Here is a 27075-nt window from a genome sequence, read left to right as displayed (position 1 = left end):
CATAAGACGTTTTGAGACCATGGTATGCTTCATCTTCAGTATAATTTTAAAATAGTTACTTATATACTACACATTTTTCAATATTTTATTTAAATTACATTTAATTTTTGAAAATACGAAAAACACCAACTCGCTTACAGAGCTTGACACAGTACTAAAACATGTGAATAGATACAGAAATATTTAAAACAAATCTTAAGTATCGAGATGAAGAGACAGATGGGATATATATATATATATATATATATATATATATATATATATATATATATATATTAGATGGTAAAGTTTTGGACTTGTAAATATTTTGTAGAGCTTCGAACAAGAATCCAAAAAGTAATAAAAAACAAAAAAGTTTTTTAAAAAAACATTTCTTTATTTATCATATATATATATATATATATATATATATATATATATATATATATATATATATGTACCATTTGAAAAAATCAAGACAATTGATTAAAACCATATTTATATTTTAACTCACTTAATTTTTATTTAATTTTAGAGATATATGAGTAAGTTTCTAAAGAACTATTATATATATATATATATATATATATATATATATATATAATAAGTTAAACGAATACAAAAATAAAATAAAAATAAAATATTAAGTGCATTACAATAAAAGTATATTTTGAATAGAATGTCTTAAACATTTGAAATGATACAAGGTAGAGTATATATATAACACTCATACATAATAATTTTCAATATGAAAATATTCATATTCATATTCAAATAGCTTCATATTCAAATATTTACTTTGAATACGCCTTCTGATGGTACGCCTGTTGCTAGGTACTCGTGACAGTTTGGTGTTGCCCGATTACATGAATCATCTTTTATCTATGACTTGAATTGTCATTTTGGGCCGTACCATATTTACCTACGTCAACGACTCGGCAGCCGTCAATAGCGAAGTGTTTGATCGGGTTTAATGGCATATTAGTTTTAAAAAACAATATATCAAAATGGTAAAGATATTTATTATACGTCGTCGTTACATTATTGGGGTTGTAAACATTTTTTTCCATAATTTTAGATGCAATTCATGCTACTATTCAGTCGCCAAGGTAAATTAAGACTTCAAAAATGGTACGTAGCATACACAGACAAATTAAAGAAAAAAATTACTAGGGAATTAATTACTACCATATTAGCAAGGAAACCTAAAATGTGTTCATTTTTAGAATGGAAGGATGTTAAAGTTGTATATAAAAGGTGAGATATTTATTTTCTTGTGACACATGTGTACAATGTGGCAGTTTTTCAATTAATCTGTGTTTGTAGGTATGCAAGTTTATATTTTTGTTGTGCAATTGAACAGAATGATAATGAACTATTAACACTCGAGATAATACACAGATATGTAGAACTATTAGACAAATATTTTGGCAGCGTAAGTATCTTTAATTATTATAGATTTGAGTATACTTAACTACACTTTCTGGTGCACTATACTTACCTTTTTATGGCATTTTTTAACAATTTGTTTTGTATATACATACCTTACTCATTGTATCATAAATGCTTATTTATGATGCTTTTGTTCATGTATAATGGTATGCCTATTTAACATTGGCTGTTATGACTTCATTACTATATTTTAAATACATTATCTTTAACAATTGCCATTTTTGTGCAATATCATTTTTAATAAAATAATACTATTAGAATGTTAAATTGCAAAAATAAATAATTTTCATTTATTTATAAAATTATTCATTAACTACCTGTGCTAGCCAATCTGACAGATACAGGTTCAAACATTTAGCTTGCCGAGCTATGATTTGATGTTATAAAGACTCCCTGTCCCTAATAGCTTCTTTTATTTAATAAAATATTACTATTTGAATGTTAAATAATGTTACATTGAAAAATATAATTAATCTTCATTTATTTATAAAATTGTTCATAACTACCTGTGCCTAGCCAATCCGACAGGGCCAATCAGTTAGCGTGCCGAGCTATGATTTGATGTTATAAAGACTCCTTGTCCTTAGTAGCTTCTTTTATTTTACTATTAACTACTATTCACATGCCCACATCAGTTTGTCTGTGAGCTTTGCATACCTTGACAGGTGGAGATATACTGAACTTATTTCCTAGAGATATACTGAACCAAATGTCTGTGGTTTAAACATGCATAATATTTATGCACTCTTTATTAAAATATTCAAACAGGTTCTGTCAATTTTCTATATGTAATCTAATAAATATAGATTGTGCTTTAAATATATTGTGGGCAAATATGTATATCTATATTCTGTTATACTACTATATTAATATATTCTACTATATCTGTTATATTACTACAATAATTACCTAATCTACATTAATTAATCTCTATTTTTTTCTTATTTATTCATAGAACTCCTATTCAGCATTATAGAAACATTAATAAAATATTTGTTTATAAAATATTTTTAAGCAAATACATAGTTAAAATAAGATTCTGTCCTGAACTTGTAAATACAGTTACTGAGCCCGTGAGACTGAGGGTTAAAACGATAATGGGTTCATTTAACTGTAATGGTTGAAACGAATTTAGATTCCAGATTTCTTTACAATTATTACAGATTATTTAATACTAATTTTTAATAAATTTGACAAATTTAATGAATACATTGATCCTTCTTTACTAATGCTTAACATAACAAAAAAATTTGCTCATTTTGATTGCATTACAATTAGCAATGATTTGTTTTTTGTGTAATTTATTTTTGAAGATTACTAATCACTTATGTATTTTATAGGTTTGTGAATTAGATATAATTTTCAATTTTGAAAAAGCCTATTTCATATTGGATGAACTTCTTGTTGGTGGTGAACTTCAAGAAACTTCTAAAAAAAATGTTTTAAAAGCGATAGCAGCTCAAGATCTCTTGCAGGAGGTTAGTACAGTAGATGATAGTAATGATTTATAAATATCTTAGAACTTTATTGTTAGTTTTATGTTTATTATTGTTCCTGTATGTGTATGTCAAACGTTATCTCTAGTAGAAAATTGATTTGTAGATTATTGAAGTAATTTCTATTTAATTAATAATTTAAACAAATTAGTATTATATACTTGAGGCATAATGATAAATATGCAATGAGGATCTTATAAGCAATATTGAAAGAAACATTTTATTGTTATCTTTGAATGTTGAATGAACTCAATAACTTATTTATTTATAATGACATGCCATGTACTTCAAATTGAAGTTTTGGATATGTGTTGTTTTATGGATTATTATTTAATAATTCAATAAACTTGAACTTGAATAATTTTAAAATATGTGAAGATAAACATTTTTTATAAAATTTTACAATTTATTTCTAATACCAGTTTAACAATTTAGTTCGATGCTTCTTGATACAAATAATACACGTGAGATCCTTTTTGCTTTGTACTTTTATGCTATTCTGATTAATTTGAAGAAAAAAATTATAGTATACTTGAACTATATAACTATACTTTGTAATGCCATACAATTCAATGACTATATTATATATGTTGCCTGTTTTCAAATCAATGCATTTTGATTGTTTTCCTAGTTTGAAGTGTGATGAGCTGTATGTTGCATCCGTTATTGTCCACACGGTTCTATTGAACCGTCTTGTGTCGGTATGTGCTTGAATGTATTCATGCTATTGCATGATTTATTCTGTTTGGATGTGTTAGTGAATTTACTTGAAAGACAAGTATTTGCAAGTGCTAATTAACTTTAACGCATATTCGCTGTTATTTAATTTTAGTAAGTGATCTGCTGATGCTAAATTTGATGATGCCACTATTAAGCAAATACTAACATTTAGTCTGTTCCGTTGCTTTACGAATGTGATGAGTATTCTCAAATATTTTTCCTAATTTATTTTATGCTAATAATTTCATTCTTTGTCCTTCCAGTAATATCATTAAGCATGGTTTTATTATACAGATTTGAAACTGATGCACTGAATATATAGATTGGTTACAATTGGGTTTCTTACAGTTTGCTGGAAATATAGGTTTGATCTTTTATGTCATTTTGAATCACACTTTTATGACAGGCTAATAAATATAGGTTTTAAATTGCACACATGAATGCATGTAAATCATCCATTTTGTTTTACAAACATTTGTGTTTTGACACACGGGTGTTGTGTTGTAAGTCTGTATGAAAATGACTTTAACTCTATTCATTGCGTAAGTTAGGGCCATTTGATGATTTTTCTTTATTTTAATGATTTTAAAAATGAGGTTTTCAAGTCATTGTTCCATTCATAATAAAATGGACCTAGAATTAAAGTATATATTGCTAACTCAAGCCAATTAAGGGATATATTATTTTACAATCTGGTTCTCTTTATATACTAAATGGACATTGATTTGTGTAATTTGTCACTAAATATTTTATATTCTTACCTTGATAATTCGATCATAATGTTGAATACTCACGTTATTTGTTTTATTTTTAAATATTTTAAATAAATTTTATGTTTAAATAACCATTATTTAACCAACCTAAAACATTATTTTTCAAAATAGGTTTTGAAGATTTAATTATTGATATCTTATTTTTTTGTACATGAAGTTTTTTTTACTTGCACAAAAATGTGCATAACTGATGGTACAGTTGTGCGGGATTCAAAATTCTTCTGGAAACTAATTTAACTATTGTTTTAGAAATCAATTTATTCTTGTTGGTTAATATACTTAAAATAATAATTGAGAAATGGTTGATTACATTGGTAAAACAAACATGCAAATTCTGAATAATCTATAAAGAACAGGCTTAACACGTTTTTGCCAAATAATTTATTTTATGTAATGTTTACAAATTACATAAAAAATATCTTAGGGAACTTACTCAATAATTTTAGGAAAACGTCTAATAGTTATTACTATTAAGAAGCTAAGTTTAATATAAATACAATGTTATTAAATAGTAATAATAGTTTTGATGTTATAAATATTACTTCCAGCATCATCTCAATTTGCCCACATTCATTTTCTAGATATTTTTTATTTCAAGTAATAGAACCTAATTGCATAATTTTCAAATTAGCATTGCGAATATGGTAAGTAAATATATTTTCAATCGATTTATTTCACTTCTTTGCTGATTGCACAATGTAAAACTAACTTTTACAAATGCTCACTAGCTTAGTAACTTACAAACATACTTACCTCTTTTAAATCCATTGCTTAACAAAATTCTAAAATTTTTGCGTGGTATACTTTCTGTAATAAGTAGTGGAGTAATTATAATTAATATGCACATTGATTGATACAAACCTCTTCATTTGCTAAATTATGCTTTACTTTTATTAATGCTGTAATTTAAATTAAATATTTCATAAGTCTAAAAAGATTTATGCTCATACTTTTAGAATTAGCTTTTCTAAGTATTTATGTAATTTGTAGACTTGCTCATAAATTTTGTGTATTAGGCAGGTGACTGTGACAAGTTCATATTTGATACTTCAAGCTTTTCATTAAACTAACATTGTGTACTTCTTAGAAAACTTTTTGCGTTTGTTCACCATATTCTTCGTTTTCAGCTGAACCAACTTGAATGCTTTTTTTTATTCGAGTTTTTTTCTTAAAAAAAATTGTTGGCTTTGTTAACATTTTACATGTATATATAAATTTATATATATATATATATATATATATATATCATTATACATATTTTTTTAAGACTTCTTGAAAACTACCAAGACTAGATGTTTTCAAGGTCTGCATTACATCATGGGTGGGTTGAATTTGCTACCAATTTTCTATGAGTTTACTGGCACATGTCAGCACTTACTATGATTAAACACATAAAATAGTGTGCAATTCTCAATGTTTCCAGATAGGATGTTGAAACGTTCGGTATAAATAACATTCTCAAATAATCTTCCAAGTTTTATATCATGTATGGCTTAAAGATATTATACATTGTTAATATTAATATATATATATTATGTGTATTTATGTGCAAGTCCATATCTATAATGTGTATATATGTACGAGGGAGGGGTCAAAAGTTGCTGGGCTGCCTAGGAATAATGATGTTCAGGGGCTTTATTTCTTTCATCATAATCTTCTCTGATACTTATACATTTTTTCTAACGGTGTTTATGAATAAAAACGGTTTTGAACATAGATTCGTCAATTTCTTCAAAACGCTGATTTATGGCTTCCATCATTTCCTAATTACTAACAAGATATTGGCCACACTATTTTTTCTGATTAGAAAACAGATATTAGTTGCAGAGAGTTAAATTTGGAGATTTGGGATGATGCGCCATCGAACTACAATATGCAAATTTTAGCTATGGAAATACTCAGCAAATACGCTGGCGCGTAATCATTATGAAACAAATAATTTCCTCACTAAATGAAATTTAATTTGAATCTCCTGCTTCGAACGTTGCGATATTTCGGTTATTGACCTACGAAAGTTTTACCCTGCTCAATGTAATTAATGTATATAAATTCTCTTGCATCTCGAGAAAAGTAGCCAAAACCTAGTTGTCATTATTTACTATTTTTTAATTTGGTTCTTTTTGACCAACCAGGTGTTTAGAAGGTTGTTTATTTTTCAGAAGTATAGTGGTGCCTCCAAACTTCATTAACAAATGATTTGACGCCAAAAATCTACAAAATATTGGCTGTTAGCATACGTGGCACCGATCTCGCACACTGCTTCTCCATTCTCAAATGATCGTGTAAAATAATTAGCATACATTCTTATAACGTCCTAGAAGCCTGCTATACCGTCTACTTCCAAATTATGGTGTTTTTCAAAACTTATGGGTTTTTTTTCGATCATTTTCAAGTTATGACTTAAACGGGCCGTCCTGGTAATAGTTCGTTATAGGTGTTCACACAATCTATTTTTATGTTCCACTGCTTAATATTGATTATCATCTGGAGCCTTAAGTGTTGAATCCGTGTCTTCTTTTAATTTTTTCTTTATGTTAAACCCTTAAAATAGAAGTATGTGATAACTGCATGATTTTCTATTTTTTTCCATTTTAACAAAGGAATGCGATCGAGCTGAAAGTATAAATATAAATTAGTTAGGGAGAGAGCTATATGATGACAATCCAGAAGTAGACCCATTGCCTTCTGGTAGGGCCAGCATCTTTTCACTCCAACCTGGTATATGTATTTTGTTTTTATGTATATATAGAAAAAAATCATTTACGTTTGTCGAGCTTATTTTGTTTTGCCTGGGTACGTCGGACTTAAGGTGTTAATACTGACAAAAAACTCCGGTTTCACCTATATCACTGTTAGATATTATTTTTATCATACACATACATATGTATGTGTATAATATAAATAAAAGGGTGCGTCGATTGTACATGATACATATGTACGTTTATAACAAAATAAAGGGTTAGGTCGATTTAAAAATCGCTTAGACACATATGATTCTCAGATTATATGGATCAAAATACGAAACTTTGCTGAAGAAACCATATCTTTAAAATTAATTCTGATGTCCCGTGGATTGATCCAAAGGTTTAAATTATTAGAGTACCGTAGACTATATATCATATATTTATGTATTATGTATCATTAGTATCATATATTTATATATCAAATTACTAATTATTGTTGTTTATTATAATATTAAGCAGGTTGATGTAAAAATAAAATTAAAAAAAAATTCTGCCGGGGATCGAACTTGCGAATATCATATGTGTCTTCAAGCCAAACAAAATGTTCACAATCAGCATCGACACATATACGCGAGTTCGAATATTGACAGAGTTATTTTTTTTTAATTTTCACATCAATCTGGTTAAATATTATATTAAATTATAATTATTATTAATTTGTTACATATACTACATAAATATATGATATATGATCTACGGCACTCTAAATGGCTACTCAAAACGGAATATTTCAAAATGTATACCTTTGGATTAACCCACGCGATATCAGAATCCATTTTAGAGGTTTGGTTTCTTAAGCAAAGCTTTCCATTTTAATCTGAATAAAGAATAATATTAGTCGAAGTTCAAGCGCTTCATTAAATTTACATTAATGTATAGATTTTAGAAAACTGGTTGCATTTTTTACCTATTTTTGATATTCAGCTGAATCATCTTGAAATTTCTGTTTGAGCTTCTTTAGGAGATGGTGTTTTATTAACATTCTACATGTATTTATACGTATATATGTATATGCATCATATAGAGTAATTAATTTCCATAATGAGATATATGAAGAAGATCTTTTGGGGCGATATGTAAAAAAAACACAGATTTTTAAATTAATCATTTATTCCCAAAAGTTTCGACATACAGTTTAATGTCATCAGTGGATATTGAACTAGCACTAACATTAATACACTTACTTGTCAATAATCATGATTTTTTTTTCTTTTTATTAGATAGGTAAAATAATGAGAATTGAATAGTGTGTAATCGGTTTCGGACACTGTAGCTATTACAAGTTCGTTTGAAAAATATTTGAATTTCATATAGATTTTCGTTAAACAATTATTATTATTTTACCTATCCACATAAAAGAAACAAATCATAATTGTTGACAAGTTAGTGTCTTAATGTTAGAGCTGATTTTTGTGCTGTATATGGTACACATCTTTTGATGTAAGATACCAATATCAATATCCACTGATGATGACATTAAATTGTATGTCAAAACGTTTGGGAATTAAAGATTAATTTATATAAATCTTTGTTTTTTTATGTAACATCGTAAAAGAACTTACTCATTTATAATATATGTATATATATATATGTGTATATATATATATATATATATATATATATATATTTCAAAGTAACTAGCAGCCCATTCGTTGAAATAAAAATGTAATAAAGTTTTTAAGAACTTTTATTTATAACTTTAATTAATTAACTTTAATTTAGAACTTTAATAAATAAAAGTTCTTAAATACTTTGTTACATTTTTATTTCGACGAATGGGCTGCTAGTTACTTTGAAATATGTTACAACGTCGAAAAAACTATCAAGATGAATAAATAAATATATATATATATATATATATATATATATGTGTGTGTGTGTGTGTATTAGGGTGGTCCTTAATATGAACATTTTCTAATTTCCTTGCTCCCAAGGGCTCAAATGGTTCCAAATTGATAAACAATTCTCAGAAAGTTTTAGCTCTTAATATTGTCTTTTAGATAGAGCGCAATTCAATCAAAGATTTGTATGGAAATAGCACGAAAAAAATTTCAAAAATTTTGCAGAGCGTCGAAATTTCAATAAAAAATGACATGAATTTTCACTTTTAATTCCTTTGTCGCTGTTATACCTAAAAACAATTTTTTTTAATTTTCAAAATTTTTTCCATGCTATTTCCATACGAAGTTTGATTGAATTGCGCACTATCTAAAAGTTAATATTAAGAGCTAAAACTTTCAGAGAATTATTTTTTATCAACTTGGAACCATTTGAGCCTTTGGGAGGAAAGAAATTCGAAAATGTCCATGCTAAGGGCCACCCTAATATATATATATATATATATATATATATATATATATATATATAATACTAAATACTAATAATACTTAATGCTTATTATTATATATTAGTATTATGATTTAATTTTACTGCAATCATACCTTTTACCTGTAATATTCCTGACATCTAGGAGTAGAGCATATATTTATTGTTTTTGTAATGAAACCTCTGCTAAGTTTGTTAAAATTTGTAGTGCATGGATACAGTCGTAGTGCTCGAGTTGTGATTTATTATTCGTAATTATCTTGAGACAGAGCTATTGCCTGTATATTTAGCGTGTGATAATCATCTTCATTATAATTCTTAGCAATTATTTGCTCATCCCATCCATTTCTCTGCATCACTTACCATACTTCATTATTTCACTTGATTTATGCGATTAGTACTGTTTTAGCACAGTTCAGTTGCTAAATGAAATAAAACATTGTTATTTTTTACACGCTTATTGTGGTGGTTGTTTTTAATGTTATAATAAGGAATGGTTTTAACTTATTTTAAGCATGATGAAAAATTGCATCGAAAATTAATTTTCAATAGTTATGTTGCGAGGTCGATTATCAGTGTATGGAATACGTCATTGTTAGTAAATATTTGCTATGTCAAAATGTTATCAGAACGAGCTGTGATAAAAATTGTAATGTGTGCCTTTGATTAAAATAACGGTTTTATGAGCATTATTGATATTACATATAGATATCACTTAGCACTTATGCAATCGATCAATTTTAGGCGCGGATTAAGATTATCTACACATGACAGTTTTTTGCTTGATTTTATTCACACTATCTTTGTGACTGATGAAATAAATTTAACTTTTTTATCAGATTGTATAAATTTGTCTACGTTTTTTGTCTAGTAAACTTGTTTTACCGAATTATTATTGATTAACATATTTTAGCTATTTAGTTTTTTTTTATTGTATAAACTGGAATTTTGAAATTGATTTAGGCTGAGATCATATGTCGCGTATTTTCTGCATCTCGAATATGCATTTAAATCAAAATTCTAAATAAATTAGCATGCTTATTATTTGATAAATTATAAATTACGTTCAATGCAATTTTAATAAGTTGTTAATTGCATATGCAAATTTTACTCAGCTTGATACGGAAAACAAATTTATTTATTTAAAGAAATACTAACTTTATTATTTTATTTATATTAGCAAAATAAAATACTTTCTATGCGATCTCAGCATTAGTTTAGTAGCCGTAGATCTAATATTATGATTTGGTACAGACAGATACATAAGGCATTCATTATGTTTTTACAATCGTTTAGTTTCGCTGTATAAGCATTTGTTAAATTGATAAAATTGGTTTGTAATTTAGATATATGACCGGTTTTGGGATAATAGATTTCTTTTGACGTAGGCCGATTTAAAATTAATTGCAATAAGGTATAACTGGTACATAGTGTTAAAATGATCTTCTCGTTGGCGTCGCACATTACTTATCCCGAGTAAGGATTTATGGAACTTGTTGAAAATTTTTCTTTGACGTTGTTCTTTCGCAGGAGGAGACGCCGCAGGGATTCTTCGACGATCACGGCTTGGGCTAGTAACAAAATACCACCACAATCTTCGATAAACAACAAAATTTAATTTAGTTATGGACTTCTTCATACCCTTAGATTATTTGTCGATTTCTGTTTTAATCCCCCTGTCATGTCGCTTGTGGAAATATTTAACATCTTAGTTGATAGAGTATAATAACTATATTGAATTAATATTGTGATGTACAATTGCACTGCAAATTCCATGTATTAACTGTAACAGTATTCACAATTTTAATTTATCATAAGTGAATTTTTAGATAAACATTTGATAACTATGTATATTTTTGGTATAAAAATAATTATAATAAAGTTTATTGGTTATAATATAATGTGATTTGCGATACATAATAAATCCCGCCCTTCCTTCAATTCAATTTTAACAATCTTGTAAACTAACTTTGTGTCAGATATAAACATGTCGTTTACTGACAACAGAAATTGAAATTCGTGAATATATAATTCCAAATTGATGTTGACAGAGTCTAAAAATAATATCAATAAAAAACATAAATTTACTTAACTTATTCTAAATTCCATACGTTTTGGCTATAGTTCTACTCTTTATTCAGTAGAAAATTTGCTGATTCTAATATTAAAAACAGAAAAAACAATCCGTGGTATGAGGATATAGTAATGTTCTACATGATGTAATATAAATTTCAAAACTGTTGTATTCATAACAATTTTTTACAATTTTACTAACATAACAATTTACAAAGTTACAAGAGATTAAGTGTGCGACCTGTTAAGGAGATATGTTCGTATTCCACCGAATAAAGGTTATGACTATTGTAACCTAATGCATGAATTTAAAATAAATTTTGAGAGAAAATGTTTTTTGTTGATATTATGCCGGATTTTTAGACGCTGTCATATATATATATATATATATATATATATATATATATATATATATATGAGTTTGGTAATCACTTGCAATAAATCCTTCATGAGATAATAGAAGTAGAAACTAAAACTTCAATTTTGTAAAATATTACAAAATGCTTTTCTCGTTTAATTTGATTTTGAAGTTATACTATTCTGTTACATTTTTTTCTTTTCATAATTTTTCGTTGTTGTTGAAACATTTGTTTTTTCTATTTCAAATAGATGTTTCTATTAATTCTTGATATCATAATTAGCAAGGACAATCAAACACCTGTACTATATTCTAGATTACTTTAGTTTATGTGTACTAAATATACTAACCCTGTTATTAGTCCGGTTGGGTGTAGAAATGTAAAACACAAAAATATTCTTTACGACAGAATAATGAACTAACAACTTTCACACGCGTGGGATTTTTTATCACACTGATATTTTGAAGTCTATTGTTTGGACATTAATGGACGTTAGACCCAAATAGTACATGGTTATATTTGCTGAATTATAGAGCTACTGTAGAGGCACAGAGAGGTGTATTAAACTGTATATGGATTGATATATAATGTACATATGAGGTATAACATTGTATGTATATATTGTTTTATATATGCGCATTTACATATTTAACGATACGTGTCTGTACTAACTGGTAAAGTATATATTATATATACATGTATATATATATATATATATATATATATATATATGTATGTATGTATGTATGTATGTATGTATGTATGTATCTGCTTTGTTTACCTTCTAATCAAGATCATGTTCTTGACAGATGTCCTGAAGATGGAACGTACATAGTTGAGAAAGTCGGCTATAAACAATAATTTTATAATAACTTTTTGGCTTTTTATTACAATATTGGATTCCTTGTTCGAAGCTCAATACAACATACATTTTCAAGACTCACATATATGCGAATTTCACGTATTAATTAAATGTCGTTTAGTATGCCCGTTTATATAAAAACTATAAAATTACTTACAATTATAAGACTCTTCTTTATTGTATCACATCTCGTTATATGGTGACGATTGAGTACATTGTTTCAACTACTAGAAACTACATATGACATTTTAGTTTTCTATATCTACTAAATACAAGTAATATTATTGGTTATCAAATCAAATATCTTTCTAATACTAAAGTTTTCAGTATAATTATAAATTAAATTAAAGGTTGTATATAGAGAGAGTATTGATTTTTTAATTTTTTTTTCTTAACTTAAATGATTCACTTGAAAAGATTCTTTGGTATAATTTTAACTCAAAAACCAAATAACATGCAGTCTAATAATAATTCAATTTATTATTCATCAATTTTACTGTGAAAAGTTGTACTACTCCGTCGACAAATGTATTAATTACCAATCTGTTTGACTATGGAGCATTATACTAATATTTATTTTATAATCACACAATGTATAAAAATGGTCCCTGCAGACATTAAGTCCATTCTTAACTTTATTATTTACAAAATTTGTAGCATGATATTTAAATCTATATTAAATATAATCGCAATATAACGATGAGCATTGGTATAGTACTTCATAATTGAACAAATGTCCAATTTGTGAATGTTATGAGCGATGTGATTTTTGTTTTTCATGAGCAAATGTTAAATTAGAAATATAAGAGCACTTTAGTTTGTACTATGACACCACAGTGTTCATTGGATACATTTGTTCCGCCTGAGGTTCTGGTTCGGGTTCAGTCCTGTTTTTACCGAGGCATGTTGTGAAGCAAGTGTCTCCGACACCGAAGCGTTCTCCATCGTTAAGGGATTGTGGCATTGGTTGCCCTGTCGTTTCTGGTAATATTAAACATAACAATCCAGAAACCAATGAAATGACACCAAATATTACAGCGGGTATGGTCGGATCGAAAGAATCCAATAGTGTGATCAATGGCGTAAGGGCACCAGATAAACGAGCGCACATGGAACCTAAGCCGAGCGCTGAATTTCGTACAACCGTGGGAAAAAGTTCTGCAGAGTAGATGTATATAATTGCAAAGGATCCTGCTATAAACAGTTTTCCAAGCATAACGATAGAGGTCGCGGCCGTTGAGCCTTGTTCAATGTATGCTGCCACTATACAACAGATACCACCAGCTATCATGAATCCACTGATAAGCGAACGTCTTCCTAGACGATCCATGAGAAATACTGTGGCAATATAATTAGGAAATTCAACCAGGCCCATTATGAACAAAATGAGGAAAGGATTGCCATATAATTTACCAGCGCTAAGGGATAATCCGTAATATACTAACGAATTTGCGAACCAGCACAAACATACGTTTAGAGTTTTTTTGCGCAAATTTGGAGTTTTGAATAAGTCACTGACTCCGGCTGATGGTCCATCGTCATGACTTACAACTTTTCCTTTAGAAACATAATAGGAGACGTCAAGTGAAAGGCCGCGTTTATTCATTTCTAATGCTTTTTGTACGATTAACACTGCTTCGCGAGCACGACCCTGCATCCAAAGCCATCGTGGAGATTCGTCCATAAGCCACCAATGAACGATAAGAAGAACTCCATGTAGTCCGTATACAACTTGCAAGATTTGACGGTCATGTATTAAAGCTCCCCAAGCAGCCACCAACATTACTCCGCCAGCGAAAGCAGCTTGAAATGCAATACCACACACTGTACGTTTACTAGCACCGACCAATTCCATGGTCAACACGAATCCGGTGATATAACTTCCAGCAGAACCAAACACACCGTAAAGGAAACGCACTACTAAGAACGATATATATTCGGGCACAAACGCTACACCAACACCTAATACAAGTTGTAGCAATGCAGACCAGCAAAACACAGCTTTGCGTCCAACTCGGTCTGCAAGACCACCCAATGTCACAGCACCAGTAAATACTCCGAACATGTAAGTCATTTGAGCAATAGCACCCATCCATCGCCGTGAACAAACCATGTTCCATTCGATGGCGCGTGAACTTTGGTAGTATGTATTGTCGAAGACGTACTCTGTGCACGCCACGGTCTGGTTATGAGCATCGTACATGTAGCAGGAATCTAATCCGTTTTCCTCAGTGTAAGGTATAGCAGCTCTCACTAAGGATGAATTCCAAGGCGCCGCAGTGCCATTTATATCTACACCTGGGATCATGCATCGGTGCTCTGGTATTGCAGCTACGGTTACTAAAGTCAACATGTGCAAACCAGCAGTCAACCCGGCTAGGATGTGCAATGAAAACTGCGCCATCTGATAACGTCCGAAGTCACCTGCGTATTTAAACGGATGAGATGAAGTAATTCTAATGACATCGTTAATTGATATGTGCGAATAGCTAATTAGCACATCTGCAATAGCTTTGCTTCCAAAGCAATAATTGAGAAATCATTACAAATGAAAATAATCGAAATAATTCTACGTACCTAGCTTCCCCATCATCTCCTCTAAATCATGATCCACATCCATTGTTGCACTTTATTTTGATATATCACTTTTTTTTAAAACTAAGTAGGAGGAACTATTAAATAAATTAGACAAAACTCTGATGAGCCGGGTACTAGGCTAGGCGACTCGGATGCTGACACCGCGACTGTCGCGTTGCGAATGTCCTCTCGCCGGCTGCTGTGCCGCTCGCCACTATACACGCCGTCCACACTAGCCTTGAGTGCGTTAGAACTGGCGGAGCACCACGCGAATATTCAAATTTATCGATACGATTTCACATCTTGGTCGTCACAGAGATAGATTGATTCGCTTGGCGCTTAATAATTCATCAATCATTTAAATCATTTCTAACCATAACAATAATTCGTTGACGCTGTAGCATAAATTGCGGCCATGAATAAATTCTTCGCGCTAATAATATCAAGCGCCTCTACAAATAACGCTCTTGTTTTCAAACATCTTATTTTGGTTGTATAGCACACGTTCATCATCTTCTTTCGAGTTTTCTTATTGTGATTTCCATTATATAAAATAAAATTTGACAATAATATTTAAATTTGTGCGATCGTTCAACTATTCAAAAGAATTCTTTAATACTACTACTAGGATAAGTTTATATCTACTAATAAGATGAATGTTTTTGTAAACATTATTATAATAATTGTAACGTCAGAATTTTCTCTAGTGTACCATTGAGTTTAATCGCAACTATCGCAATATCATAATGCATTGACAATTAAACCTTAATTACTCGAGATTAAATTTATGTTTATCAGCTCTTCACGTAGATAATTATTAGCGTAACAGTACTGCTCTATAAAATTTTCATAACTTATTAGACAATTGTTTTACTTTATTTATTGCATACTTACAGTGTTATTAGAGTAATGATGATTTTTATCCACAACATAAAAAATAACTTCTTTTCACTAAAGAATTATATTTTTAAAAATTCTAGTGTGCACTACATGTTTATATCAATTCTATTAAACTTCAACAACTAATCTCATTATTTCTGTATTTTGGAAGATTGTAATAATTGAATTGATAAATCAGTTTTTTTGATAAGCAATATCACATTGATTGTTCCAGTTACCTTAATACAATATATATATATATATATATATATATATATATATATATACATATATATACACTATTATTCTGAAATTGATGTTGACATTTCTATTAACATTATACTTAAAAAAGATTTGAAATATTGTGTGAATAATACATTTGATCTATCTCCAATTAACCATATGTTAAGGACTAAGGTTCAAGTATAAGTATTTTATTTTTAATTGAAAACGAGATTCTGCTGTTATTACACTAACCATTTGTTCCGAATTTTTAAACTGAAGAGAATTAAAACTATTAGTGGCCAATATGCAGTTTAGAACTACCTAAAAGCATTAATAACTTTATATTGCCTTATATATTTGTTGAAAACAAATATATCACTCAGTGTCATATCTCTATTTACACAGTTTAAATTCGGTGCCATTTGATACTCCAGCATTCGCATCTTGAAATCGATATCATTAATATCATTTAAGACGTTCGCACGTGTTGTCCTGTATATGTAACAATGTGTTCAATAAATTCTTCGATATACTACTAAATTGCGTCATGACAAGTTACTTGTCAATGTCTTATAATTGCTGGCATTCCTTATTAAGACATTTGTGTCACCAGACACAACTTACTTAAATTAAATTATTAAACGCTTGGCTATAAAAAATTGGTCTCAGCAATTTGATATCGTCTTGAACGCTCTCTTGTTCCGGACTCGAGTTTGTCGAAATTATAATTGCATCGTGTGAATAAATGAACTCATATCATCATGGGAATGATAATTGTAGAATGTGACAAAATCATATTCGAAATTTATACATTTATCAACTAACGAGTTAACTGTGGGCACATTTGGTGTCTTTCGATTCGAGGTAAAATTTTGGTCTGAAACAAAATGTCAGTTATTTATTTTATACCGGCTTAGCCTCAAAATATTCAAATATTTTAATTTGGGAATGTGTTTTTTTTTTTAAAAAAATTGCAATTCAAATATACTGTTAACTAAGTAAAACGGTTAAAGATTTATACTCGTGACGAATATATTCGTCAATCGCAGTTAACCAAAATTGGTTAAATGCAATAGCATTTTTTCCAAAACATGTGATATTATTGTATGAATTACTCTATACATTATTATCCCTTTTACCTTTGTAGTTTTAAGTATTTAAAAAATATTAATTATTTGTGATGACTCATGATATTTGTCTAACCTCGTCGAGAAGATAATTCAAAATTCATCAATCAATAATCCGTTGTAAAGATATGAAATTATAATAAGATTCACAGATAACGAACATTTCAGATGAATTTTGCTGTCATATCATTTTTTTATACTCTTAATTAAATCTGATCCACTGAAACATGTGATCATTTAATAAATAATACAATTAATAATTTAAAATATCGTAGGCTGCAAAATAGTGTCAGTGTTTTGGAAAAACAGAAATTTTGAAGATTTTTTATCCAAATTTTGATACGAAAAAAAGTTGTACTGCAATTACAGGGTGATTATTTAGAAAGAGAGTGTTCAACTGCGCCGACACATGATATTTTTTACTTTATTAATTAATTTACACAGTTGGATCGGTGAAAGCCATCAGATATTATATTTCTTACGATCAGTTTCAGATCGACGTCACTGTTCGGTTGTGTAACAGTTTTATTGGGTCAGTAGACAACAGTGTCGTTTTAAACTGATAATGGTTCTTTACGTTTAATGTATATTTTCTGGTTGATATCACGAAATGCATACGGCACAGACATATCGCGCCAAGTGGAAATGTAGACTTGAAATTATAAGTTAAGCGTAACATTTTAAATGTCTTTTATCAACGACGAAACTGATAAATAAGTTCAAATCTCAATTCGCGGGATCATGAGGTCGATGACAAATACGCCGACAATAACCATAGTTGAGTATTCTTTATCCTGGTTGTTAAATAATACACAATTTTTGTAACAAGAATATTTGTATATAATTCTAATCAATTTCATGGTATCGTACTTTCAGGTAAATTGCTGGAAATTCTCTCACCTGAAATGTAAAAAAGCTTTAAATTTTTTTGAAAACTGAAAAAAAATATATATTTTTGAGAATTTTTAATCTTTGAGCGATGCGTAGCTGTTTTAGAGACGAACTATCGAAGCGCGTCAGCGTCGCGTCGCGTCGAAGTTCAACGAATAAACATTTGTACGGAACCTTTAGAAATGTAGACAAAATTTGTACTTATTATTAAACTCACTATAACATATCTGATAATTTGATGTGCATATGTCTAATGATTATTTTTGAGTGTCAAATGGCATTTTTTTACTTTTTTTTAACGGATCCCCGAAACTGCTGGACCTGTCTTTCCAAATATTTAATCAGTTCTTCATTTTATCAATACAAATCAGACGCTCCGTTATTCCAAAAACTGAATTACCATTTTTGATCACGGCTGATTTGTCTCCCTTAGATCGTCGACGAAAATTTGAATCCGCATACACACACACACGTACATAATTTTTTTCTAAGACATGCCAAAATGTTCAGAAACCTTTGAAGGAAAATATATAAAAAAAATATTTTTGATTTTTTTGCGATCACTACAAATAGTTTTATATTATACCATAATTTGCAAAAACGTCGTTTTCTATGAGGGTATAACGAAATATTACAGTTAACATTATTATTATTATTATTTGAATAGTGATCAAATCTTAGCGTCTTATAGGTTGTGATGATTTTGACTTAACTAACTTATACATGTAACCCAAACTGGTTGTTCCAACTCTTTGTAATGAAGTTTATTATTACAATTTCTTTAATATTGATGAAATTTTCTATTGATACAGCAATGCCGGATTTCCTCTTGGAAATATATTGCTATCTATATTACCAAGTGAATATCGATGTATGTATCTGCTGCTTGGCATCAGGCTGCCCTAAGCAGATATCGAACCTGAAACCTCTAATTAAAATCTTATAGCTCTAACCACAAATCTACGGCGAAGCCCCAGTTAACAAATTGAAAATTAGAAATGTAGATTTTTTGGAAACTTTTTCTTTGAATCATTTGAAGATCTTGAAAAAATATTGAAGTTTATAAAATTGACAAAGTTCAGTTGTTTTCCCAGAAATGTGTTAGAATAGTTTGTTTTCTAGGCGTACTCAAGCCTACGTCAACGCGTACATAATTTTTTTTTTTGGTTGTAAGATATGCCAATGTTATCGGTAAGTTCTGAACCGTGAATACATAAAAAAGTTTTTTTTTGATAGATTTGCAATTTCAATAACTTACTACACAGGAAGTTAAGTAAATTGTTATGATTTATCAATGGCAAATATTTTTTTCATTTTACTAATTGGATTTTACACACACACACACACACACACATATATATATATCGTATATATCATTATCATTATTATTTATTTATTTGAACAGCGATTATAACTTCAATCCTATAAACTGTGATAGTCAAAAAAAAGCCTAAAGAAAGCACATAAATAGTTGGCCTATCTCTATTTTATGATTTTTTTTACAATTTTACAAATTTGATTGATTTACTTATTATTTGATTTGATTAATTTGATGCAGCAATATGAGGCTTCACTTGGAAATAGCCAAGTATCTGATTTTCTGTATTCGGGCTTAAATTTAAAACAATTAAATGCATATGATCTATTTAAAAATTGCCAAAATCATTTTGGTATTTAGTTCTCTTGCTTTTGTTTTTTTATAAATAGTTGCTGTGATCTTTGCTTATATTAATCGAAATGTATTCTTGATCAACCAGAACAGTAATAGTCACTATTACTATAATAACTATAAATTATATATTATTAATATGTTTGTTTTTCAATTCAATTTCTTGTAAACATTTTTATCGCCCAAGGTAGCTAATGGTTAGGTATGGTATTTTTTATGGTTTCATATTTAAAAAATTCACTTGAAAAATACAATACAAAAGTTTGTGTAAATTGATTTTTAATTTTAAAACTGAAACGTAATAGTAATTATGAGGTAATCGTTTGCACAATTTATATTCAAAAAAGGGCGTGCATCAAAGGTTACTGAATTCGATATCAGTTCTAGATCTTTTTAATTACTTAATATATATTTCGTTATTGCCCTTGTGCGAAAAGTGCTAATTCATTAATGCCGAAATGATTTATAAACATTTTGTTTGAAATAAGAATTATTTATGCTCATGTTTTCTTTTTCAGTATCATTGTTTAACGACGCGTAACATAATTTTGCATTTCAATACACAGTTTCAACACATTGTGATGAAATAAAGATACCGATCGTATTTTGTCGGATTTTGTTTTAATTGAAAATTGTTTTGTTACATTAGGTGTTATTTATTATAAAATCGAGGCCGTCGTGGTATAATGGGCAAATTAGTCCCGGGTTCGATCCTAACTTCGGCCAGCACAGTATGATATCAAATTTCCCTTTGCGGTTATAGATCGCTCGAATATAATCGCCTTTGAAAATGATATGTACCATACTACTACTAAAAAATAACCATGCAATTTCATATAATACCGTGTGAATATTTTAGATTGTAAAATAAAAAACATTTATTTTATGTATAAGCAAAAATAAGCTCAAGATTTCCAAAAATCATATTGTGAAATTAAATCAAATATCGTGTTTTCACCTGAATTATTTTGAAAAATCATTTAATGAATTGGCAGCTACTATTAAAATACTACCAGTGGTGCATAGCATCGTGCCTTAAGACGAATTGCTGGAACTTTCCTTGCCGAAAATTAATATTTTTAAAAAAGTTTGAAATTTTTTTGAAAACTTTGAAATGAATATTGAATGAATATTTTTTTATATTTTGATTTTTTTTGAAAATTTCGACTTTTTGTCAAAGCTATCGCGCTGCATTAGCTGCGTACAGACGAAATATCAAAGCGCGTAAGCGTCGCGTTCTTCCGTCTAACGGATAAACATTGAATCGGAATCCATGGAAATGTAACCAAAATTTGTACTTATTATTAAAATCTCAAAAATGCTCAAAAGTGCCAAAAATGGTAATTTAGTTTTTGAGATAACAGCGTTTTGAGTCTGTTTTGAACGATTCCAGGGTTTCGGAGATCCAATAAAACATGCCACTTGGCGAACAAAAATGATCAATAGACATATGCACATCTAATTATCAGATATTTTATAGAGATTTTAATAACAAATTTTATTTACATTTTTATGGGGACCGTACTAATGTTTATCCGTTAGACTACGACGCGGCGCTTACGCGCTTCGATATTTCATTTCTACGCAACTAACAGAGCACGATTGCTTCGAAAAAAAGTTCAAAACTTAAAACCAAAATGTTTCAAAAAATAAAATATAATATTTTTTTTCGAAAAAATCAAAAGTCTAAAAAATTTAATTTTTTCTAGTTTAAAAAAAAAATTTGAATTTTTTTTAAAAAAAATTAATTTTTGGCACTGGAAGTTCTAGCAATTTGCCTTAAGGTACTATGCTATGCATCACTAGTCATAATATATGATTCTGTACTTATCATTTTTAGGATTTTATTCTACTATGACATAGAAGTGTATAAATATTTCTTGAATTTGAATAATATAAACGGAAAATTTGTCTTTAGAATCTTAGGTGACGCATATAAAGTTGAATGTCAGTATGTATTGTCAATAGTCCTTAGACTCTGATGTTTAATAAATCATGGTCTCGTGCTCTATAGTATCTATTAAAGAATATGACGTTTTTTTCTATTTTATCCTATGTTAGCAACCGACCTCTGTGGTGTTCTTACTTTGTTTCTATTAATTAAACCGGTCATGTTTGATGATTTAATGACAGCCGAGAATATGAATGCCTTATTTTAATTATTACAAGGTTACATACAATGTAATAAAATGAAAGAAATACTTCAAGAAGAAGCTTTTCAAAAGAAAAGAAATTTTTATTTCATGGTGCACTTTTTATATACTATACAGATTTGCACTTGAATTGGTATAAGTACCTTTATTTTGTAGTTTGCTTATTAGGTGATCTATATCTTATTAGAAGTTAAGGCATTCATAAAATTCGTTTTTCTAAACTTACTGTGCTATAATAGAGCAGAATTACTGCATTACTATGATACATATTTATTGAGTATTCATAACTAAAAGTTATGCAGAATAAATTTAAAAAATCACACAGAAACTTGCCTGGACCTTTATTGTTATTGAACTATTTTTCACATTTATAAGACATCGTAGCTATAAGGCGTATGCATAATATCTCTGTTGAAAATTCTATATAGTTATTCGTAAATGTAAAACTTTTTTCACACATTTAATAATTGAAAAAAAAATTAAATTCACAAATTTAAGCTCATGTTCGATATATTTTTCTTGTTAAGTAATAACTAATAAATTCAGTTAATTGGAGAGATCAGTTAGAGCTTTGAGATTCCATTCAGAGGTTCCAGGTTCGATACCTTTCTCGAGCAAACTGATGCCAAGCAGCAGTGACATACATCGGTTTTCACTTGGAAATATAGATTGGAATATGTTTCCAAGTGAAAATAGCACTTACCCGGCATTGCTGCACCAATAAAAAAATCATCACTATTTCAGAACAATAATAATAATAATATTCATCACATAAGGATAGAACAACTGTTTCGGCTGCCATCGTAATATAAAGCACGCATTTACTAATTTAAAAAATATAATGTAAATTCACAAATTTAAGCTCATGTTTGTTATATTTTTCTTGTTAAATAATTACTAATAAATTTAGTTAATTGACCCGTAGGTTAGTGGTTGAAGCAATGAGAGATTCCATTCAGAGGTCCCAGGTTCGATACTTGCAGTGTATGTCAAGCAGCAGTGACATACATCGGTTTTCACTTGGAAATATACATAGGAATATGTTTCCAAGTAAAAATAGCACCCACCTGGCATTGCTGCATCAATAAAAAATCATCTATTTCACAAAAAAATAATAATATTCATCACATAGAGATAGAAAGATTGTTTCGGCTGCCATCTATCAAAACCGATGTAGTTAGTTAAATAAATCAGCATCTCATGCAACCCTTAGGTTTTGATTGCTGTTCATATAATAATAATTTAAAAAATCAGTAAATTACATCGGTGTTAATCATATTTCACTTTATATTTTACACACGTGATGTAATTATTATTTGTTTTTCCAAAATCCAAAAAGACGGCAAATGCAGCCACACAGCTAAATATAGAACGTTGCAGGTTGGCGAAAACAATGATTATTGAAAATTGTTCAAATATTTGCGCCAAGAAAATATTGTTCCGATTATTTGTATAATCATTTGCTTTGCAACTATTTGGAGATAATTTTCAAACAGACGGTGATTTTCATAATGGTGTACGTATTGTTTCAAAATACAGGTGTCTATACAAACGCTTGGTAATTATATTCGTACAAATATATAAATTCCACGAAAATTGTCACAAAAATGTGGAGAGAGAATCGAAATAACTCATTTAATTGTATATATACAATATATATATATATATATACAAACTTTCTTATGGAGAGAATTCGAGTCACGACGAAAAATAATTTAATTAATAATTTTGCTATTTTTCTTACATTTATTTCAACATTTTGAAATACTTAAAAATATTAATACCTGTTTGTATGTTTGCACCAAGTGTTTTGCCTATGTTGACACATATAATACTACAAAATGTGAAAAATAAAATCATTTTCAATAAATATTAACTGTGCATTAAAAAAGAATTATTTATTGCGAATATAAATTATTGTAAGTTAATGAGGCTGAATAATTTTCATTAAAATGTTGTTCTAAAACGATTTTAAAATAATGAATGATATTAAATTACTTTTTTTTATTCTAAGAAAGTTGTTTTGACTAATATTCGGTCAATAAATTATAGGATTATTTTCATGTGCATACAAATATATCTTTTATAATCTCATATGATCTTAAAAAATACTATAGGGCAGGTCGGTTTGAGATCTATTTTGTTAGATTAATTTAAAATTGTTGTTAGAAAAAATGGGCAGCACTTATTAATTACTTATTACGTAGTAAGTAATTATTAATTACTTATCACATAGTAAGTATGTACTAATTCTGTTTAACTGCAACTTGTCTGTGATAAAATTCAGCCTGTAAGTAAATATTTGTTTTTTTTTTATCAAGAGAATTAAAGTATGAAAAATTCATTATCTAATTTACATAATTGTAGAATTAAATATAGTTGCTTGTACTTTTTATTTAATTATTTTATAAGAATATGTAATTAAATTCTGAAAATGAAAATAATAATTATTTCTTATGTTATTCTATGAAATTCATTGAAATATGTATTTTTGTGCCTATTTGAAAAGTTATATAAGGATAATATTTTACAGGGGGCGATCAAGTAATTTGCAGCTCATACGTTAATCATCTCATACTATCACCTATCATAACTTCTTAGAAGAAAAATCAACAAGTTATAGACGATTTAACGCTCTCTTCGAAATGCGCCTGATGTACCTTACAAGTATGTTCTTAAATTTTGTTTTGTTCGAATGTGAATCTGTTATTAACATATTGAAAATACCAATGATACTATTATATTATTTACGATGAATTATTGAAAAAATTATAAGCGCAAGTATTGTGTTTTGCATATTTTAATATGATTTCTACAATTTTAGCCAGAAATATTCTATTTTCTTCATACCATACGCGAAATAATCCGAACGAAATGTTAAATAATCATTCTTCTACTTGCTTAAGAATCACATGAAACTTGTGATTTGATGCAAAAAATTGAAAATATTTTAATAATAAATTACTTATAAAACAAAAATACATATAAAATTAAAACAAACGTACGATACTGCTATATTTATTACACTAGATTTACGGATTTTGGTTATAAACCTATTTTTACTGAAGTGAGTTAAAAGTATTTTCAAGGAAATCATGTAATGCATTCTATTTGGAAAGTCGAGGATTGTTGATAGTAGAAATAAAAAATACATCACAGTTCCTTATCATTATGGCATTAGCATTAAGTTAATGCTTACAATAAAAAGTTGATGCCTTAGTTAATGACAAGAATTACTGTTTAATATTGATACGTTAATTATTTTTGTAAATAGTTACTTTACTTGTTTCAACTTTTTCAGTCACCCAAGAAACGAACCATTGATCTGCTCTCTCCAATTACGACACATCAAATTATATATTCATACATACATTATATATTTATTTATTTATTTACTTATTTTTATCATAATTAAACTAGGTATTTGCAATGAAATACATTCTAAATTTATTGTCAATGTTTTATTAATTTTCAACAATACATACCAATTGTATTGACTACTATTTAATATTTCTATAAATTGTAATATTAATTTTTTTTATTCAACCAGAATATTATATAGTATTTTAAAAAAATAATTAACAAATTCACACATTTTACAAAAATATAAAACTGCATCATCAAAAATTATCATTAGTGTCAAAATTCTCTATTTGGTGTAAAATACTTTTAAAATGCTCTTTATTATTGTACTAATAATTCCATTGATATGTTTATTAGGCAATATAAAATGTTGTTGAAAGTTTTCAACATAACAATCGTAAAATGCTTTAAATCTTAACATCAACATAACTACAATGATCGAAATCACTCTATGATATAGGAAAATATTGGCTTGAGTCTTTTATAAGTACATGATAATTTAAGTACCTGACCATACAAAAATATAATGTATTATGGAATCTTGTTATTAAATTTTTGCAACAAACGCGAAAATCGAAAAAGCATGCTTTTTAGTAATTGCAATTACTTTTCAGTCATAGACCTTATAAAACATATGTATTATAAGGTCTATGATTTCAGTACATTCTACTCGAATTTGTAACCTAATATTAAATACATAAATTATGTTTGAGTATTTAAATAATAAAAAAATTTAATATCTTATTTTTATATATTCTTGATTTCTTGGCACTAATTAATCATGTATTTACTATACTAATACATGCAGATCCTCGTACATCAGTACAGTTGACTTAACACATTTCTAAGCTTCACAGTCTCACAACTCTTCACTAATGTAAATCATAATATTAAACGATTCTTTATTCATAATATTAAACGATTCTTTAATATGAAACAAATACGACCTTAACATATTTTAAAGACGAATGATTTAACAACAGCGTGATGTACATTATTCAGTTTCTTCTTAATAAAAGACTAGCATTAATGCTTAAAATTTGTATTGTCCAACTAAAACAACAATATTCTAAACATTAATGGGATCGTTTATCGCTTTCATTTCATTTATAATTGATAATGATAACAAAGTCTATACGTTTTAATTTAATAATCAAACCCCGTCTTTGGTACCGAAAATAGTGCTTTCAATTGTAATAATTATTACTGTATTTGTGAACTAGTAAAGTTTGACTGGTAAAGAATTAATACACAATAACTCAATTATAATAATTGGACTATTCTAATAAATACTACCTACCAGTCAATTTCGCATTAATGAAACATTTTTAGCATTATATGTATGTCATTTTGGTTTTTATTCAAAAGCAGTAATAATATATTAGAAACTGAAATCTTAAGTTTTTGT

General features: G+C 28.4%; 2 protein-coding genes across 3 annotated transcripts; one reads left to right on the top strand and one right to left on the bottom strand.

Moving 5' to 3' along the window:
• The first annotated feature begins 854 nt into the window (after window positions 1–854).
• Window positions 855–25675, top strand: LOC113376782 (AP-1 complex subunit sigma-2-like). Of its 2 annotated transcripts, XR_003367053.1 has the most exons (6): window positions 855–989; window positions 1058–1236; window positions 1306–1414; window positions 2772–2909; window positions 24838–24971; window positions 25606–25675. XR_003367053.1 is itself a non-coding variant. In XM_026616836.1 (5 exons), exons 1-5 carry the CDS (start codon window positions 987–989, stop codon window positions 11062–11064), a joined length of 474 nt encoding a protein of 157 aa, XP_026472621.1. In that variant the 5' UTR covers window positions 855–986; the 3' UTR covers window positions 11065–11225. The 2 variants fall into 2 exon arrangements, 1 of the variants encoding a protein (XP_026472621.1); XM_026616836.1 differs by lacking the exons at window positions 24838–24971; window positions 25606–25675 and adding an exon at window positions 11020–11225.
• Window positions 13303–15863, bottom strand: LOC113376781 (organic cation transporter protein). Its single transcript, XM_026616835.1, has 2 exons — window positions 15361–15863; window positions 13303–15207 (listed from the first exon to the last, which is right to left on the bottom strand). The coding sequence occupies exons 1-2, from the start codon at window positions 15401–15403 to the stop codon at window positions 13607–13609; spliced, it is 1644 nt and encodes a 547-aa protein (XP_026472620.1). The 5' UTR covers window positions 15404–15863; the 3' UTR covers window positions 13303–13606.
• Window positions 25676–27075: the final 1400 nt, after the last annotated feature.

Source organism: Ctenocephalides felis, unplaced genomic scaffold (assembly GCF_003426905.1).
Source record: "Ctenocephalides felis isolate EL2017-DRISC unplaced genomic scaffold, ASM342690v1 CF-g0.4_SCAFFOLD_01886, whole genome shotgun sequence".
Classification (NCBI taxonomy): domain Eukaryota; kingdom Metazoa; phylum Arthropoda; class Insecta; order Siphonaptera; family Pulicidae; genus Ctenocephalides; species Ctenocephalides felis.
Note: the sequence above shows the minus strand (reverse complement) of the source record. Positions and strands in the feature narration are given on the sequence as shown.

Excerpts from the sequence above, each read along its gene's own strand:
- LOC113376782 (XM_026616836.1), top strand. Across the intron at positions 1,415-2,771 it reads TAGACAAATATTTTGGCAGC|GTTTGTGAATTAGATATAAT; the intron begins GTAAGTATCTTT and ends TGTATTTTATAG. Across the intron at positions 2,910-11,019 it reads CTCAAGATCTCTTGCAGGAG|GAGGAGACGCCGCAGGGATT; the intron begins GTTAGTACAGTA and ends GTTCTTTCGCAG.
- LOC113376781 (XM_026616835.1), bottom strand. The coding sequence starts at position 15,403 with ATGGATGTGGATCATGATTTAGAGGAGATGATGGGGAAGCTAG. Across the intron at positions 15,208-15,360 it reads GGAGATGATGGGGAAGCTAG|GTGACTTCGGACGTTATCAG; the intron begins GTACGTAGAATT and ends TTAAATACGCAG.